Source organism: Anopheles aquasalis, chromosome Y, assembly GCF_943734665.1.
Source record: "Anopheles aquasalis chromosome Y, idAnoAquaMG_Q_19, whole genome shotgun sequence".
Classification (NCBI taxonomy): Eukaryota; Metazoa; Arthropoda; class Insecta; order Diptera; family Culicidae; genus Anopheles; species Anopheles aquasalis.
In genome coordinates this window covers 4487640-4506968 of record NC_064879.1, presented here as the reverse complement: position 1 = coordinate 4506968, position 19329 = coordinate 4487640, and the positions used below count along the sequence as shown (strand labels likewise).

The window sequence follows — 19329 nt, the reverse complement described above, 5'->3', positions numbered from 1 at the left end:
CTCCCCGGCACCGGTACCCTGGCCGGTAACGGCGCACGTCGTATCGTCCAATGCGCCCGAGCTAGCTGTCGCCGCGGATATGATCACGGTGCTGGTGCTAACGTTGCCGCTGCTACTGCTTTCTGCTGGACCCAGCACTGTTGCATGGTAGCGGGGCGCTTTGGCAAATGCCGTTTGCTGCGCCGTACCTGAGCTGCTTCCCTGCTGCACTGCTGTATCGGATGAACTGCAGAAACAAGGGATAGGATCATATCAAACGATTGTCACTCGTACATACGCGCGCGACCATGTCTCGGTCGATCGAGCACCGCGGCCCCTAGACACACACCTAGATGCACTTTTATTTACAGGTTGCTGGTGGAGATCATGGAGTTTCGTGTTTAGCTCTAGCTGCTGGTTTTGGGCCGCTTTCAGCTGTTCGTGCAGCTTGCGTACGGTCAGCGTCAGCGTTTCGACCTCGTCCTGCATCTTTGCCGCACGGATGCGCCCGGCTACCGTTTCCGCCTCGTAGCTGGACAGCTTGTCCAGCAGTCGGTCGCGCTCCTGGCGCAAAATTTGTACAATGTGATCCTTGGCCGCTGCCATCGCCACCGCTTGGCTGGTCTCCGCTGCATAGTGCGGGGGCGGAGCTGTTTTGCCGTGCTGGCCGCCATCGGTAGCACTGCCGGTCGCCAGTACGGTCACATTGGCCCCACTGGTCGCACTACCGCCCAAAGCGACCACGGCAGCAGGATTGCTATGATGGATGACGATATTGCTGCCGCTGTGCGATGACTGGTGCGGGTGTTCCGGTATCGTTAGCGGTTCCAACGCCGCGGCTGCGGACGACGTACCACCGCTGCTAGTAGCCACTGCTGCTGCTGCTGCTGCTGCTGCTGGCACCGTCGATGCCACCCCGGCGGCTGCCGATTGATTGCTAAAAGTTAAATTGGATCCCCTAAGCTTCCCGCCCCGCTGCAGCAGTGGCAGCGCGTCTAGTTCCTCGCGCAACCGGTTACTTTTCCTATGTATCACATCGAGCAAATTCCACAGTTCGTTCTCCTGACCCGGCGCTAGCCGGTTGTTGGCGCTGGTCGACGAGCTCGTTCCCTGGTTTGAATGCGTAAAATTGAATGTATGAATATTGAATGGCTAGTTTGAAATGTGTAATGTGAATTCCTGTGCCAAAACCAAACTACGTACCTGCAGCACAGCACCACTAGTGGACGACGCCGCACTGTGCGTCTCCTTCGACGAGGACGTTTCGGTGGAGAAGCCCGAGTCCTGTATCACACTACCGTTGTTGCCTTCGCCGCTCTTTGGTTCCTTCTTACCGCTATGGGAGTTGCTTCGGCTGCGTATCAGCGAAGATGACGAATGGTGTTGCACCGGTTGCGCCGGCTGATGCTGCGCATGATGGTGGTGGTGACCACTGCTATTGTTGTTGCTGTTACTGCCGCCACTGCTGCTGGTGCTGCTGCTGTTGCTGACACCAGCACCAGCACCAGTACCCGCGACCGCACCGGTCCCGCCAACGCCACCGCTGTGCGAATGATGATGGTAATGGTGATGGTGTGGTGGATGATGCTGATGCGAGTGTTGCTGTTGTTGCTGCTGCAGGTGGTTCAGATCGGATGAGCAGGAGGAAGAGGTGGTGTTGTTGTTGTTGTGGTTGCTGTTGTTGCTGCTGCCAGCAGCGGCCGGGGCGGATGCACCTTGGTGCCCTGCGAGTGCCATGGTAGTCCCCGAACCACCAACACAACCACCTCCGCTACCAGGGATGATGGTGGTGCTGCTACCGCTGCTACCGCTGCTGCTGTTGGCCGCGGTGATCGTGCCGGCGACATTGCTAAGCCCAACACCACCACCACCACCGCTACCAAGGGCACCGATGCTGCAGCCACTGCTGAGTGCCCCACCACCGCCGCCGGCACCATCCTTCTGTGTCAGTTTTCGCCGTATCCGGATACCGGGTTCCCACTCGCGTCTGCAAAATGAGATGGACAAATGCATTAGCCGTTTGCACTGGGGTGTGTGCGCGCATCTGAAGAGCACACTTACCGGGCCGCTAGGGACGAAGATGAGGGTAGGCCGGTGAGGGTGCTGTTCGTCGTTGACGATGCCATCTTCGATTTAAGGTCGGGAAAGGTTTCGATAACCAGATCGCGGAACTCCAGCAGAGCACCGACTTCATTCTGCAATTCCTGTGAGGAGAGAGAGAGAGAGAGAGAAAAGAGTGGGTGAGAGAGGAAACAAACAGCGCATAATCCTTCGCTTCATTATGCTTTACTCCACTCTTTCCGCTTCCCTTCCTCTCCTGCATCCTCTACTCAAAGGGGCACCACACACCGCTGCGTGCTTCCGGGGCCGAACATAACTGTGCTGGCATTTCTGGCCTCCCCTTCTCTTCCATCGCATACGCTGGAAAGGATGCTCTAACGCCGGCAAACACCAGGTCTGGCCGACCGACTCGGGCCGATTAACCACCGGTTTGCGGGCGTATGCGCCGTTACTGGGCTGGCCGGCTGTCGGACTGCCAGATGGGCAACATGGTGTCTAACTTCTGGCTGGCTAGCTGTCTGGCGGGCTGGCTGGCTGGCGGGCTGGCTGCATGATCTACGTACCTGTAGTGACTTGGTTTGGTCGGTGACGTGATGATAGTGATACGGCTCGGTAGCTGGCGTCCTCAATGGCACATACTCCATACCAGGTCGCGAACCAAGGGTGCACAGGTCACTCTGCAAGTAGACGATGGAGAGAAAGAGAGAGAGAGACACAGGGTACATTACATGGTGCAGAAAAACGAATCAAGATGTGTTGGCTCTGCGCGTTCATTAACACGCTCTCTTCCTCATCATCATCATCATCATCATTTTCTTCTTCTTCTTCTTAATCGACTGTTTCATCATCATCAAACTGCGAACTGTTGCGAACTGTCTTCCACAATATACCCAAGGTGCCTACTGGTCCAACCATCATATCGAGGGAAAATCGGGTATCTCCTTCCATCTCCGTCAGCTCCAGGGGGACATCGGGCGCGTTAATGGCTAATCTGGGCAGTACCATAGCAACCACCCTACTCCAACATACACTAACCCATGGTCCATGCCCATGGCTGCGAATTGTGCAACACGGCGCACTTTCCGCGCGTATTTTCACTTTCACATTCCCTTTTCACATTTCCCTCATTTCCCCCCTGGTATGGCAAAGCGCCAAACTTTCCATCTCTCGTTTGGCTTTGCTACGACTATTGTCGACGGAGTTGGGAGTAGGAGGTTTGGGACTTTGCTTGCGCCTCCGAGCCGAAACGATCGATCTGATGATGGATGAATCCAATCGGATTCGTTCGATCGCGTTCGATCGAAAAAAAAACACAAAACCTCCAACCTCCGAGAAAGCGAGTAAGAGAGCGCGTGAAAGAGTGAGAAGTGGTTGGGGTGGGGGTGCGGGTGGGGAGGTTGAAACGCTTCGATCGATTATCAATTACTGGGAGCTCCGTGGCGCCTGATTTGGCCCGGATTTAGTGAAACACAAAGCAGTACGACACATACATCTCAGAGAGAGAGAGAGAGAGAGAGAGAGAGAGAGAGAGAGAGAGAGAGAGAGAGAGAGAGAGAGAGAGGGGGGGGGGGCGCACGAGCGCGGAAAATGAGGTTTAAAGGAAAACGACAAACCAGGTTAGCGACGACGGAGAAACTCCAAATGACATAACATAAAAGCATAGCAAAAAAGGGGGAGGGAGGGCCCACAGTACCACACTGCATTGCAACGGAGGGAGGGAGGGAGGGGTAGTGTGGCTGGAAAATCTGGAAGGGTTCACTACTGGAAAAGGCCCGTCGTGCGCTCCGCTCGTCGCACCAAAATAAGGGCGAGAGAGGTTTGGTGTCTCGGAGGACTTTGCGTGATCTACACAGTAGCGCTTTTTTCCGAGGCAGAGTTTGATCGATATCCCTAGAACGGATTGCCGTGCCGCACACGTCTGCACCACTCGTGGACTCTTGCTCTGCTGACAACAAGAATTCTAGAACAAGTTCAGCAGCGACGACGACGACGACGACGGCCGGGCGGAGCAGAAAGACCCCGCCACGAAACCTCACCGATCCTCAGCCAATCGCTCGATCAGCAGTGATATATTGCTCGGATTGGATTTTTTTTTTGTTGTTGTTCGCTTCCCGGTTTCGGTTTTAACGCCATACTTAGCAGAAGGGCCTTGGAATGGAACTACACTAACACGAACGAACGTCGCGATGACGGAATGTGGAGAGCTGAGAGGCTTAGAGAGAGGCTTCATGTTTCAATGGCAGATCTCAACACAACAAAGCAACAAAGTACTACATCAATGTATCCGTCTACAACAACAACAACAATACCATCACTCGAAGTCCATCGGTGGGGGCAGGGGGGGGGGGGGGGGGTACGCCTTCCGCGTGCAATCAAACTTTCAAATCGCAATTAAACCCGAAGCGCATTGGCCCACACTCTCGCTGCTCGCTGCGTAGTCTCTCTCTCTTTCTCTCTCTCTCTCTCTTTCTCTCTGTATGGCAGCCCCGTATGCTGCGAAAGCTGCGCTGGCGTGAAACATAATCACGATTTCGCCCCCCGTATTACACTCCACCACTCAGATATGTGGACATATCTCGTGGATCGCAGGGGGCGGGCGATCTTTGCTCGCTCAGTAACAAAAGCCAGTGCGTTTCTTATCAGCACACAGGGAGGGAGCCATTGCAGGATTGCGCTGCTCTAAAGCGTGTGTGTCCCCACTACTAACGCTGAATTTTATTCATCAATGTGTTTGATGCAACAAATGGCATTTCATTGACTTCTTATTTTTTTTTATGCATTCGCATTGGAATAATCATAAACATTTCGACAGGGCAGGGCAGACGCACCAATGTTAGCCGTCATGTCCCTGTTCAAATTTTGATGACATAGGCAGTTGGTGTAAAATGTCCGGATTCGAAAAAGGACTGTAACATGGAATAAAAATTGATTGATTTAAACAAAAAAAAACTTCCAAAATCAATATATTTTCAGCTTTCCGAAAATTTTAAACCCTTATTGACAACTGTATCAATGTAGCCCTGACACACGATAAATATATTGAGCGTCAAGCAGCTTGCATTGATAAATAAAATTGAGTGGGTGTGCGAGGCCAAAAAAAGGATCATTTTTGACGATTTTTTGTGACGTAACCATTCAACTTTATTCTTTCAAGTGTACGTCATATTAAGCTGCAACTTTTGAAGAATATTTGGTACTATTTTGGGTAAAATTGAATAAAAACTTCATCCAGGGCAACAAATTTCTGAACGTGCGTCTGCGAAAAGGTACTTTTTACCCTGGTGCCCACAACGTAGCTGCGTGATGGGTCGTCGGTAAAATACAAATCGATACTCGTTTGAAAGGTTAGATTATCCAGGTAGCCTCGTCAAGTTTTTGATGAATTCCCTATTTTTCGATTTTTGGCAGATTTTTGAAGTTGTAAAAACTGATGCTTTTTGCGATTCTGCCATAAAAAACGAACTTTACAGATTTGTTTAAAAAAAAGTATCAACAATTTTCATCATATCTCAACGAGACTACCTGGCAAAGAGTGTACAGATTATGTGTTAAAATTTTCAAATCAATCGGTCCAGTAGTTTTTACGCTACGATGGGCACCGACTTTGAAAACGTTGCTTTCGGTGAAACGCGCTGCAAAGTGGCGAGCTGCACGGATCCTTATATGAAACACAGACATTCAAAAATCTGTAACTTTGTCAGTTTTTCTGCGATTGATCCAAAACGTTTACACATGTTCTTGAAAAGATTAGCATTTAGGGGGAAAATGTTAAAAATATGTGTCACATAAAGAGTTAAATACCGAAAGCCCCCCTTAAGTTGATTGAAGATTTGTTTCAACCTTACTTTACAATAAAAGAACAAAAAAAAAACGTGTGCGCACATACCGAGCACCGCGTAATGAGATTAAGCAATGGGTCTGGGGCCCCGCGACGGTTTCGTCGGTGGTTCAGCCAGCCGTGCGCCGCGAAGGTTGATGGCACCGTCCGTCCATGGGGCCATCTCACGGATGCCTCGCGCCTACACACGCCGGGAGGGGGGTTGATGTCCCCCTTCTAAAACCCCCATCTGACACACACACACACACTGGCAGGCACGCGTGTGTGTGGCGAGACCTTGTGCTGGCACGCGCAAACGTGCAAAAAAAAAACGGTGTGAACACGTGGGATTTGCAGACGCGACTTCACCGACCACACCGAACCAGCACAACACCACACATCGTCCCACGGTACGCGGGGGTGCGGGGGGGGGGGGGAGGGGCTTTTGTCTCTCGGAGTGCGTCGGAGGCGCACCTCCCAACAAAACCAATTAAGGAGCGTTGGCGACCCTCGTCACCATCGCCATCGTCTGTCTCTTTCGGGGCCCGAATCAGACCCCCCCACCCCCCACCCCCCGTCAAGAGTTTGGATGCATCGCCAGGATGGCCATCTAGGGCTAGAAATCGAACGTTCGCTTGGCCGCGGCAAGACGAGCGTAGGCCAGAGGCCGACGGTTCCGAAGACGGCGAAGAACGGACGTGTAGGCGTCCGTCGATTTCGCGAGGCACAAACAGGGTTGGGAGGTGGGGGGGGGGGGGGGGGGTGCAGAAAGTGACTCAGACACATCATACGCCTAACCAACAGGCCCGCACTTCCGCTAGTGAACCGAACTGAACCCCCCCCCTGAACGGTGATAATTTCCAGTTTTCCTAGCGCCTAGCACACAGATGGCAGGATTATCGGGCCGGGAAACTGCGACGAAACCTTTAAAGCACTAACTGTTCGTCTGTTTTTTTTTTTTTTTTTGAAAATTGCATCCTTCGGTCGCTTGGACAAATCGTGGAATCGTTAAAAATCGCTTTCAAAATAGCACCACTAATGAAGTTGCTGATCAAGCACCAACTGCCAACCTGCAACTGCAAAATGCTGCCATTTCTAAACCGCTCGTCCAACAGGCTGGCTTGCTGGCTGGGAGATTTATTCCAGTGATAGCTCATTTTATTGTACACAAGCGCGTCAAGAAAAGCATTTTAGTGGGAAAGTTTCCGAAAGAAAAACCGGATACTCGTGAAAGAGCGTGTCATAAGCGTGTCGGTTTAATGTTTTTTTTTTTTATTGAGCAACAAAACCACAAATGTCACTCAATAAAATTCAAACAAAAATTGAATGAAAAAATATGGCATTTTGCTTTTTTGGCATGGCTGTACACCCTGTACTACAGCATGAACACTTTAGACCAAATCCAGCGAACACGAATATCTAAACGAAAATCACCTCAATCGAAGCAAAAACACTAGCCTGCCCGGGACAGGGTGGAAAGTACGATCTACTGCAATCACTTTAACAAAACAGCAACAAAAAAAAAAAACAGCCGCCGGTGGTGTACAGAAATAGGGATGTCAGCAAGCGAGCGAGCGATGGTGTACACAATTCTTGCGCAGAAGCTGCACGGCACTCCGTTGACGGTGTGCACGCGTGCACGGGGACCCATAAACTTATCGTTCGTTAAGTGACCGGGATTATAACATAAACAGGAACAAACACCAACCACCAAGCCACGTAAAACAGCAACACTAGCCAAGAAATGTGCTGGAACCAGCACAAAATGAGCGGAGAACGGCGATCGAGAATCTCTTCTACAGCCACAGACACATAAACAGCGAAGAACGTGGGCCGCCCATTACCCCGCCCGGGGGGCAAACATTCCCAATAAACAAAAAAAAAAAAACAACAACACGATCCGAAGCATCCGCCGGGTCGATCTCGTCTCGGTTTCGGACGGTGCTGACGCTCGAAAGGGCTACTAAGCGGCCATGGCCCGTCACGGGAGCACATTGCAGCGCAGTTGCGACATGCATTTGATGCTGAAAGTCGAAAGAAACGACGGTGAGCAGCAGTGAGGGTGAATCATCCCTGCTTATTGTACTTATGCCCCCCCCCCCGCCCCCTTTATTTGTTTCTTCCTTTACTTCTTCTCCTGGAATAGGGAGAATACACTAGTCGGCACAAGTAAAAGCTCATCTCTATGGTCCACCACGTTTTCGCCGCGTAAATTCGACATTTTCAGTCGCAAAGGCCTTGTGATTTTTTCGCTAGAAGCTCGAACTTTCCTCTTTCCAAATCATTTTCTTTGAGCTTGATAGGTTTGATAGTGCCTTCTTGAAAATTCTTTAAGTGCGAGATGGTTGATTGTGATAAAAGTAAAAGCCCACCTGCAGGGAAACATGTTTATCAATTCATATGGGGTACTCATACCCCGGATTTTCATTTGTAACTATTTTGACATGTATTTCACATGCCTATTGCCTCGTAAAATAATAGTTTTTAATAGAAACAACGTTCATAAAGGAATTTATATAAAAATATCCATCAATTCTCAAACTGAGCTTTGCGAAGGTGATTCTAGACGATTAATACGACGAAGAATGTCAATCAGAACTTATGGTTTTAGCGATTCGTTTAAAATCATTTTCCTATTGCTCAACAAAATTGTTTCCTTGCAAACGTACGCTGACTGAATAAATAAAAAAAGCATGTCATGAACTGCCCTCCGATTGATGATAATTTTTCTGCTTATATCTGTTTAAGTACTTGGTTCAAACAATGATTAACAAGCAGTTTTCTGATGAGCATATGGTTAGCTGTCCGTCGTTACACCCTTAACACGTGCAAAAACCCGCGCGCAATCGACTTTCTACTGGAGAGGCTAGGATAAGTGAACTTAACATATGTAAACAATAATGAAGGGTACGTAAAACATTAAAAAAGATGTAAATTAAAGTCCTATTAACGATACAGTAACCACAGGGCTCTGTCAGAGTCCTAATAATACTTAAGTCCTTTGCAAAAGTGGGCTTTTACTTTTATCACAATCAACCATCTCGCACTTGAAGAATTTTCAAAAAGAGACTATCAAATCTATCAAGCTCAAAGCAAGTGATTTGGAAAGAGGAAAGTTCGAGCTTCTAGCAAAAAAAAAATCACAAGGCCTTTGCGACCGAAAATGTCGAATTTACGTGGGGAAAACGTGGTGGACCAGGTAGAGGTGGGCTTTTACTTATGCCGACCACTGTATATCAAACCCAGACATCCACAGCAGACAGACGCAGTTGCGACATTCATTTGATGCTGAAATTGAAGCTGAAAGTCGAACGAAACGACGGTAAGCGGCAGTGAGGATGAATCATCCCTGCTTATTGCTAGATATCCACAGCAGACAGGGGGGGGGCACATTGTTCGGATATGGCGCCAATATCCCTTCCCTTCGCGAGATCGCACCGGGAGCATTCTAATGGACGCCTTTCCGTTCCGCGCAGCACAACACCACGTCGCCGGCCACTTGCACCTAGCTGCGAGAGTCAAATGCACTGCTATGCAGCTCCTCTCTCTCTCTCTCTCTCCTCAACCCTTTAACCGCTGGGGGATGTTTCGGACGAGGCGATGCGTCATATCTCAGGCTCTCTCTCTCTCTCTCTTTCTCTCTCTCTCTTTTCGAACGACACATGGCACTGACCCCGTTTGGTTGGTAAAAATGCTGCTTCGAAGGTTTGCTGTTTTGGTTGTTGATGATGTTGTTGGCCGCACGCACCAACTCCATCCATCCGCTAGTATCCGCATAGTGGTGATGGTGGTGGAAAGCGCTTTCGCGCGGAGAGAAGAAAAAGGTGCTTTTCACCCACCGCTAGAGACAATAACAACAAAAAAAAAAAAAAAGGCGAAGCTTGCGGGGAAGACGACTCCAGGATTCCGAGGGACCTGCATGGCACTTCCTTCGTGTGTCTGTGTGCCCCGGCTCTCTCCATCCCTTTTTATCTGCCCTCTCAATCCACTCCACGGATTTCCACTGGAACTTTCTAATTTGACATTTGGACCACCATTTGGTACCCAGCAGCACCACCACCACCACCACAACCCCTGCACCTGCATCACGTCACCATTTTCGACGCAATCAACGCAATATTTATCCTTCGTTCGTCCGCCCAAACCCGGCTGAGAAGATGGCGAGGCGAGGGGTGGTTCACGGGGTCACGTGAGCGACCTCATCATCTAGGTCAATGCATGTCCTACCGCCAGACCACACACACACGCACGCACGCACGCACGCACGCACCGCACCGTTTCGCGAAGAGAAAGTAATGAAAGCCACGAGCGAGCGAGCGAGCGAACCACGCGCGCCCCGTCATCATCATCATCATCATCATGATTGTCGGTCCCATCGGCAGCCGGGGTAGCGAAAAACAGGTTCACAGGTCCTCACAGATGCACAATGGGGAAGGGAAGGGGACAGTGAGGGGATGCGGAGGGGTGGTAGTGTACGACTGCGCGCCGTTAAATCGATGCCGAGCCCAAGTTCAAGTTCAGCCTTGACAACCAGATCCTGCTTCCACGACAAACAAACCCCCCACCCCCCATAACCCCACCCGGTGGGGTGCGCGTGCGTGCATTTTACTGTGTGCGTGTTTGCGCGGCCCACCGATACAGATAGAGAAGAGAGGAAGGTGATCTTCCGAAAGATTGTGCCAAGAGGGCACACCCCACTCACCACCCCCACCCCCGGTGGCCAAGGACGCCAACCCCCCTTCCAGGGGAGATTGGAGTGACAATGTGCCAGCCATGCCATCGATCAAACAGCCGTGGAGAACCCGAACGATATGAATTGGTGCACAGTAGCGGCACGCACGCACCCTTCCCTTTGGTTGGGGATGACGGGGGGCCACCCCATCAAACCCCTAGGTGAATGATGCGGCGACAGCAAAGTGCGTACAAGCGCATCGCAACGAGTGTGTGCGTTGACGCGATGTTCTTGTTGTCGCTCAAGCAGAACCCTGCACGGCCTGGTGGTCCCAAACACCAACCCCCCCATTCCCACTGGTTTTTGTATACTTGGTTGATTGCCTGGATGCCCGTCTTTACCACCTTTGTTTGATCGATTCTGGTACACACATACCCGGGCCGCCCGGGGGATAGAGCGAATGACTAACGACCCTTCGCCCAATAAGCGAGAAAATCAACGACTTCCCTCCACTACCCCCGCTTTTTCGGCACCCCGACACGTGAAGGAACCCTCTTAACCTGTCCTTCTGACCTTTCCATTCTCCTAAATCGCCGCATCCACAACGCAACACCGCGTGGTGTATTCTGTTTGTTTGATCAATTTCCGCTCCCATACGCTCGTATTAGTGTGTGTGTGTGTTGGTGCGTGTGTGTCTGGCCACTTGTCTGTGTCTTATCCGGACAGATGCCAGCGACCGCGCTACTCCGTGCCACGGCAAATTGACCTCAGTTAACGCGCGGGTACATATTAACCAGCACCTCCCTTACTCGCCCATCCCTTGGACTCCAACCCGGGTCCATTTCTTTCGCCTTTCCTCTACATATCCATCCATCCGCTCCTCTCCGGTAGTTCCTCTAGCTCCTGGTTCGCATGGAACGGTGAAATGGATTCAGCAACAGACAGCAAGCCAGCCAGCCAGCCAGCCAGCCAGCCAGCCAGCCAGCCAGCCAGCCATGGAAACAGTATGGCACCAGCATATAAACACACACAAGCGCGGAAAGACGAGATGAAACCAACGGAACGCCCGTCCTCCCTCGGAGCTGCCGGAAAGATCGCATCTGGCATCGGTACGCTACGTTCCTGCCGAGGAAGGAACGTTTGATTGGCCCACCAAACACAGCCGGTAGTAATGTAGCGAGAGCCTCCTCCCCCCCCGCCCCTTGGGATCCCCAAACCGGTACAGCAACCCGTTACTCGCGGCCGTTAGGCAGCGGGGAGCATCCGAAAAAGAAGGGAAAACAAAAACCAAAACGCTCCAACCGAAAATAAAACCGTACAGTCCCGGCGCGCACACGATCACGCGCCATTGTTGCACACTATATCGTCCGCTACGCAGCAGCAGCAGCAGCAGCAGTAGCAGCATCAACAGATGCGAGGAAGAATAGAACCGTTCAACGAAGAAATGGAAGAAACGGCATCATCATTATCATCATCAATCGCATCCCTCCTTTCTCACACATACACTTTGCTAAACTTTGCAAAATATTCCAATCATAAACATAGCTTTAGTACAGCATTAGCACAAATGGGAGCACCTTCTCTCGAGGTCCCACACCACACCTAACATTCTTCATTGTACGGGCCACAGAAAGAGCCTGGAAGGGATAGTCCGGGGGGGGGGGGGGGGGGGGGGGAGGGTAGTGGGTATTGGTGTGCTGTTCCCCTCCCCGGCCAGGGCTATTAGCGTTCTTCGGTTGGGTACGCACACCGGGGCTGATGAGGAGACAGACATGCAGCGCAAATCCATTCCGGAAGCCACACCAAAACACCACACAGAGAGAAAAAAACAGGGACGGTGGGGAGGGGTGGGCGCACACACGCATTGGCAGTGCGCGGTGATTGACCAGCGAGCACGCACGCCCACATGGGAGCAATCGGCAGCAATTTCGATTGTTCGACCGGATCGATACGGTGCACGGTAATGTGCGCGCGCATATTTGCGCATGGGGTGTAGTGTGGTGTGGTGTGGTGTGGTGTGGTGCAGCTGAGCAAGATGGACCCCACGCCACGCCTAACCAAAGGCCCTTCCCCTCCGAAAAGCGCAGATGCAAAGCACAATGCACCAGAGCACCGCGGTTGATGATCTGCAGCAGCACCAAAGGGGCCCAACCAAGGCCGGAAGCGGACATACGGTTGAGGTACGTGGTGGTGGTGGTGGAGAGTGGCGGGAAAAAGGGTGCGCATGCAACAATGCCGCTGCTGTTTCATTGCATTGCATTTTTGCTAGTGGACGCACTACACACTGGCAGCGGATTTGTGAACGTGAATGTGGAATTGGAACCGACCAGTTACCGCTACCGATATCCGGAGCCGTGACACGCACGCGGAACCGGTGCGCGTTGCTTTACAAGCCTCAATCCTCGCTCGCTCGAAACTTTCGTACGACGAATTATGCTCACGGTTTTTGATGAATTATGCTCGAGGTTTTTGGTAGTACTTGCAAATAGAGTTCAAATATGCCTGGCGCCGAATTTGGCCAAAGTGTGAATGGTTTATTGGACGCGAGAGCTACAGAATATGCCCGCTGTTTGTAGCTACACGGATTCCATTTCTGGTGTTCCTCGCTACTCAAGCAAACGGTAGAAAACGGATTGATAGTTGCATGCAAAGCGTGTGATAAAAACGAATTGCTCTAACCGTAGCAGCAGCAGCAGCAACAAGCTGTGGCAAGTGCATCCCAACACGTCACCATAACGCTGCCCTTCAGCCTTTACGGTCGATTAAAACGTCCCAAACCCGTCCCTCCCTACAACACGCCGCCCACAATTGTCTCAAACGACGTGACGACGAAGAAAAAGTGTTTGGTGATGCGCGATGGCGAGGGCCCTCTCGGAATGATCGCAGCTCCGTTCGTTCGAACATACATGCAAGTGCGCGACATACAGGGAGCGAGAGCGCGCGCGCGCGCGCATCCGCTGTACGTGCCAAACAACCGAACGTTGCCCCGTTCTCGCTTTCATCACTCCACACACCAGCATCCAGGTTTGTTTGGATGGGCGGAACGAACGGGTGGGGTGGCGTTTATTTATTTGTTTGAAAAACATGTGTTTTGGACCACAGCCACACTACGACCGCTCTCGGTACCCGATCCAATTCCTGCGACCGAGAGACCGAGGTTGCGGCGTGCGTCCGTGGTCGTCCGATTTCACTTCCACCAAACCAATTTCATCACCGCGCGCGATCGCGATCATCGTTACCAGCAGCAGCAGCAGCAGCGGCTGCAGCATCATGTGGCTGTGGTTCGAGTGGTAGAGAGCCTCCCCCCTCCCACTTCTCCTCGTCGCGTGTCATAGCGCAAATCATTCGACTGCAACTCGCAACGTAGCGGTGGCACGGCGCGCTCGGCGACGGGGTGTAGGAGACAAGCATACAAAACAAAATAACAACAGCATAACCGCGCACCGTCGGCTGGCTCGCTGTTTATCTCGTCTCTTTGCCCCAACGCGCTGTTTCCACCGCGTTGTGTATGTGTCTGAGTGCAATGATGACAAATTCAAGGCGCCCTCACGCGACGCTCCGGGTTGTTCCGGGTTGACGGGCGTCTTTTACCGATACCGCCAGATAAGGGAACGCTGTGTGCCCGGTGTATGTGTGGCCCCCACCTCTCAAGGTAGTGGAGGGTCTCATGATCATCTACCACACTATGTTCCTAGGCCGAACGCTTGTCACATTGCTTTGGCTCATGGCCAGACGTTAATTTCATTTTCCAACCGCGGACTGATGACTGATGCGAGCATCTGGCTGTGGTAACGACTATTTACCCGATTGCAGTGATCCTCATCCAGCACTTCAAATACATCCAGTACACTCACCTACGGAGAGACAGAGAAAGAGAGAAAGAATTAGAAAAGAAAATTAAAAACTGAGCAAAGAGTAAAGCGACCCGGGGCCGGTGGTACGATTTAAGAGGGGGAAAAGGTTTTTGTTACCCTATTCGATGGCTGTTATTTTAATCAACATGACGCCACACACACCCCTTATGAGGCGCCCCCCCCCACCCCCCCCCCCCCCCGTCCTTTTCCGTTGCGCGTCACGTCCGACGAGGTCTGACTTCATACGTCCTGCCATAAGCCGCTGTGGCATGCTTGCTTCATCACATAATCACACCCCAAAGGGGTAGGGAAAGTGGGGTGTGGTTTTCCATCCCCTAAAGCGTGGAACACCTTAAATTTGGCCGGGCACTCTTCTACTTACTGCAGTGCCCACTAGTGGTCGCTTTGCTACTCTGTTGGTGTCTTTTGAATAACCTTTCAAGTCTTTTCTTTTAGTGATAAAAAATTGGACAAAATCGAACCACACCATCAAAAGCTATCGCCGATGGAACACGAAGGGTGGAAAAAAAATCTGCACACTTACTATGAAATCTAAATTTGACTGGAGTAAAAACCCACGCAAAACTGCATTTTGGCAAAAGCCAGCAGACAAATTGGACTTTAGCAATCGTAGAGGAAGTACGAAAGGAACGGACGATAGTTCACTGACAGAATGCCTGGAAAAGATCATTCTACCTTTAATTAAGTTTCAAAAAAGGTCCCGTTAAGCTCTGGCCCGGCTTGGCAAGCTACCATTACAGCACAGAGATCATCAATTGGTATTGCATTGATTGCAGAACAGCATTGATTTCATACCAACAATCTTCAATCCACGAAATTGCCCGCAGTGTGGTCCAATACAATTATATTGGGCTATTATCTACTAATATCTAGAGAAGACTAAAGAAGCAATGTAAAATGATTAAAAATCGATCGGGAATATACAAATGGTGGCAAAAGCTGGCTGATGAAGTTACTTCCAATACTGTGCAGCAAATGATGCACAGATAAAACCAAAAGTGCACAGATAAAACCAACTCGCCTTCGGCTGGGATGCAACTCCAATGGGGATTATTGTCCAGCGGTGTCCCGGGCGATGATCGGTGGCTGGCTGCGATCGGTAACCAACCGTATAGAGAGCGGGCAAGCAACTACAGTTCTTATGTAACAAAACAAAGCTTCCACAGGCAGCACACAGGAAGTGCCAAGGAAAACCAGGTGCCCGGAATGGAAAAAAGGGCAGAGGTTCAGAGTTCGTAGAGTAGAGTATCCAATATCAAACCGCGACACACCTGTCCGAGCAGTAAAAAAAAACATTCGACCGCTTTGTTGGTCTAGCACACGGACAGACCCACTGACACACGATCACAACTGAGGCTACTGGCTCCCAAGGGGACGGTGGAGCTGATGATGCGACTGTGGCTTGGATCGATACGACCCTCCCCCCTTCCCCTCTTCCTTCGGCAACCCTTGAGAGCTCGCTTTGCTTCGAGTAATATGTCAGGGTAACTAGAGACCGAACGAGCATACTCTCACTCTCTAGCGCTCTCTCTCTCTCTCTTTCTCACACATTTCTACGTGGCAGGAAAAAAAGGAAGATAGAGAAGTAGAGAGAGGCTTTAAAATTAAATCGATATTAAGGTCACAGGGCGCGCGTGTCCTTATTGGGGTGAAGCGCGCGACTTCCGTGCGAGTTACGGAACCGGACCGGACCAGGACCGGACCACCTCCTCCGCGCAACCCCCCTCCACAAACCCTCCCTTCTAAAGAAGGAAGAAGGTCTACGGGATCGACGGGCGGACCCCTTAAATGGGAACTCCCGAAGCGCAATCCAAGTCCAAGTCCGAACAGTCCGAACAGTCCGAACTGATGCCCCGGTGGTGGTGGTGGTCACGTCTTTCAGCGTGGCCCCGCGGAACCGGAAACGATCGGCAAAGACACCCTTCAACCCCCCCCCCCTTCCCCCTCCCTCTCTCACCACACCGACATGAGACAATGCGGGCCAGCTCATCCGCGATTCCGTGCGATAAAGGCCGATCCGTGTCTACCGTGACGTCAATCGCGTCAAACCTTCTTCTTCTTCTTCGTCTTCTTCTTCGGAGCAGCAACAGAAACTGAGTGTTGGATGGTTGATGGATTGCTGGTTCGGTTGCTGGTTGGTTGGGCAATTCAAGGCAACCGCACGGCACCTGGTGGAACCTTGTCCGAGCAGAGCGTTGCGTTGGCCAATGTTGCGAAACCTCCCCCCCCCCCCCTTAATGCTGGCAGCAGCAAATGTATCGGGGGTGAACGGTTTAACGCTGCTGCTGCTGCTGCTGCCAGTGGAAAGGAAATGAAAACCGCCACCACAACCACCACCGAAATGGTGGTCCGTCATCAACGCGCGCGCGCGCGCGCGCAGACTATTAATGCCTCTCTGCACCACCACCAGTGCCACCACCGGTGGCGTACACTCAGGGGGCATTTGTAAATTGCTTCGCGATTCGATTAAGGAACCGAACGGCTGGCGGAGCCGCCTCCTAAGGCGGGATTGATGAGGTCAGTTTCACTCGCAACTCGATCAAGCTCGATGGACCTAACTGTCCGACTGCTGCACACACCATACACGGTCAGATAATCTTGTAAGATTGTCCAAGGACCCATTAACGTATGCATAGAAAAACAAAAAAAAGGGAGACAAAATTTGCGGCATTTTTCATGGGCAAATAGTTACGATCAGTTGCGCCTGCCAGCATTTAAATATGAATTAATCATTTGGACCACGGGCCATAATCAGATACTGTGATACTGGTGCAATTGCCAGACGCCCTGAAAGTCGACCGCAAAATACCACAACATCGAAAAAAAAAAATGTTCCAAAAGCGTTATGGAAGCGAATTGAAAAGTTCCATGCCACAGCACCACTCAAAATGATGTAGACGAATGAATTGCCCATCAGGACGCACAAACCGGGATGATTGTGGATGATTGAGATGCCAGTACATGCCATTTTTCGTACCTTTTTTTGTACCGTGGATGCGAAATAAATCAACAAATTGATGTGCCAAAGCTATTAAAAGGTTCATTGCAAGACCTAGAAATTCTGAAAGTTTATAAAATTCCCGACAGTTTTCGGTTTTCACCATAAAAAATTCAAACAAAAATGGCCAAAAAAATATGGCATGTTAAATGTGTTGCAGTTTTTTTGCTTTTGCCTCACCCTGTATTGTCACAAGTTTATTGCACGGAAACGGAGGAGGAATTGATTGAACAGGCTCAGAAAGAGTTGGAACACACATGATGTCCGGCTGGCGGAACTGCCAGAATGGCTGCTCGGAATGGCGCACACCTTTTTTTGAAAATAAACTGACAAACTCCCTTTCCACATGTAATTTACAGAGTTCAATTGTTTTTTTTTTTTGTGCTGTTATCATCGACACGAAACGCTAGATCTGGTCGCTAGATTTTATCAAGTAAAGCGCACAGCATGCTCCGTGTTTCAAACAACATCTTTGCTCAAGTTTGCATCGATCGGGCAAAAACGTGCCGCCTAGGCTGGCCTAAAGTTTGTAACCTTGACAGCAGAGTAGTAGCTTCATGAGCATGAGCAGCAGCAGCAGTAGCAGTGTAGCAGTGTATGTGTTGAATTCTTCGAGCATAAAACTGAAAACAAAAAAAGGAAACATTTCGACGACGTCGAAAGAAAAACGATAAAAAAAAATCGCGTCGCCTCGTCACTTCCCGCGATCGGCCCGAACCTGTTCTGAAGCCGATCTGGCGAACTTGACCTACTTGTTGTGCCACCGAAATGGCCGCACAGCTAGCCAGCCAGCCAGCCACCAGATCGCTTCCTGTGCGTTTCAGGTCATGGTGGGTCGTAAAGGAATAAGGAAGCGTAGTCGATCGGATCGCAGCCAAACAGAGAGGATCATATAAAAAAAGTGTGAGGGAGAGAGAGAGAGAGAGAGAGAGAGAGAGAGAGAGAGAGAGAGAGTGGAAGAGAGAGAGAGAGAAACAGATAGAGAGAGTGGTGCTTTGAAAGTTGCCCAAGTGAACAGCCCTGAAACCGGAACCTCTCTCTCTCTTTCACTCTCTCTCTCTCTCTCCCTCTCTCTCTCTCTCTCTCTCTCTCCGGAACCGAGCACCCGCGATATGTGGTGCGCTCCAAATGCAACTGCAACACCCGCCAGCCCGCCCTCCCGCCCACCGAAGTGACTGCGGGCTGGTTGCTGCTGATTGTCACACCAACAACAACCAAGCGCAGACACACATACGGAGGCCTCGTGGAGCCGGCGGAGAAAGTGCTCGAAGCTCGAAAAACGAGGGCAATGGCATAGTTAGAAGCCAACCGCCCAGCTAGGGGCCCAGGTGGAGAAAACTACCCGTGTCACCACCCCCCCCCCCCCCCCACCCCACCCTGACCACCTTTGGACCCTTTGGCACCTCGCTTTTGGATGTTGGATGTGATGTGACAGCGAACGCCGAAGCAACAGCTGCAGCTAATGAGCTCCACCGGGGATCGATCGATCGATTGTCATCAACGCCATTTTCCCACCTCCTCTCTCATTCGACGCTTCTCGGCGCGACCTTTTCACCTCCTTTCCCAACACTTCTCGTGCTCCTCTCTGCCGCACTCACACCGCAATGAAAATCGTCAACAACAACAAAAAAAACACAGCAAAAATTCCCTCGCAAAACGAAAGACTTCGATGCCGGGCCGGGTCGCAGAATTTCAGGTGACGAACCCACCCCTCCTAGGTTTTTTTTTTTGGTATTTTTTTCTTTTGCAATGTGATTAGTTGAGCGAAAGTGTTGAGGAGAGGGAAGGGGGAGGAGGGGCGAGGTAGAGAGGAGGTGATCACATTAAAACATTGCACATCCCGCGCGCGCGAACTAAGTGGTCATTATTTCCACCAACACCACCCCCATGGGCACCCCCAGTGGCGCCAACAATCGACCCTCCCTCC

At 51.0% G+C, this 19329-nt stretch overlaps 1 protein-coding gene across 2 annotated transcripts in view; it reads right to left on the bottom strand.

The window, feature by feature from the left end:
• LOC126579996 (serine-rich adhesin for platelets) overlaps positions 1-19329 on the bottom strand; it is a 44190-nt gene that overhangs the window by 10408 nt on the left and 14453 nt on the right. For both annotated transcript variants that reach the window (XR_007608488.1, XM_050243814.1), the window contains 5 exons: positions 2604-2717; positions 2041-2183; positions 1183-1966; positions 329-1089; positions 1-226 (listed from right to left, as the gene is read on the bottom strand). The exon at positions 1-226 is cut by the window's left edge and continues 186 nt beyond it. Coding sequence is in view for 1 of the 2 variants with exons in the window: in XM_050243814.1 (XP_050099771.1) it covers positions 1-226; positions 329-1089; positions 1183-1966; positions 2041-2183; positions 2604-2717 (2028 nt within the window). In the remaining variant the exon portion in view is untranslated. The remainder of the gene's footprint in view (positions 227-328; positions 1090-1182; positions 1967-2040; positions 2184-2603; positions 2718-19329) is intronic.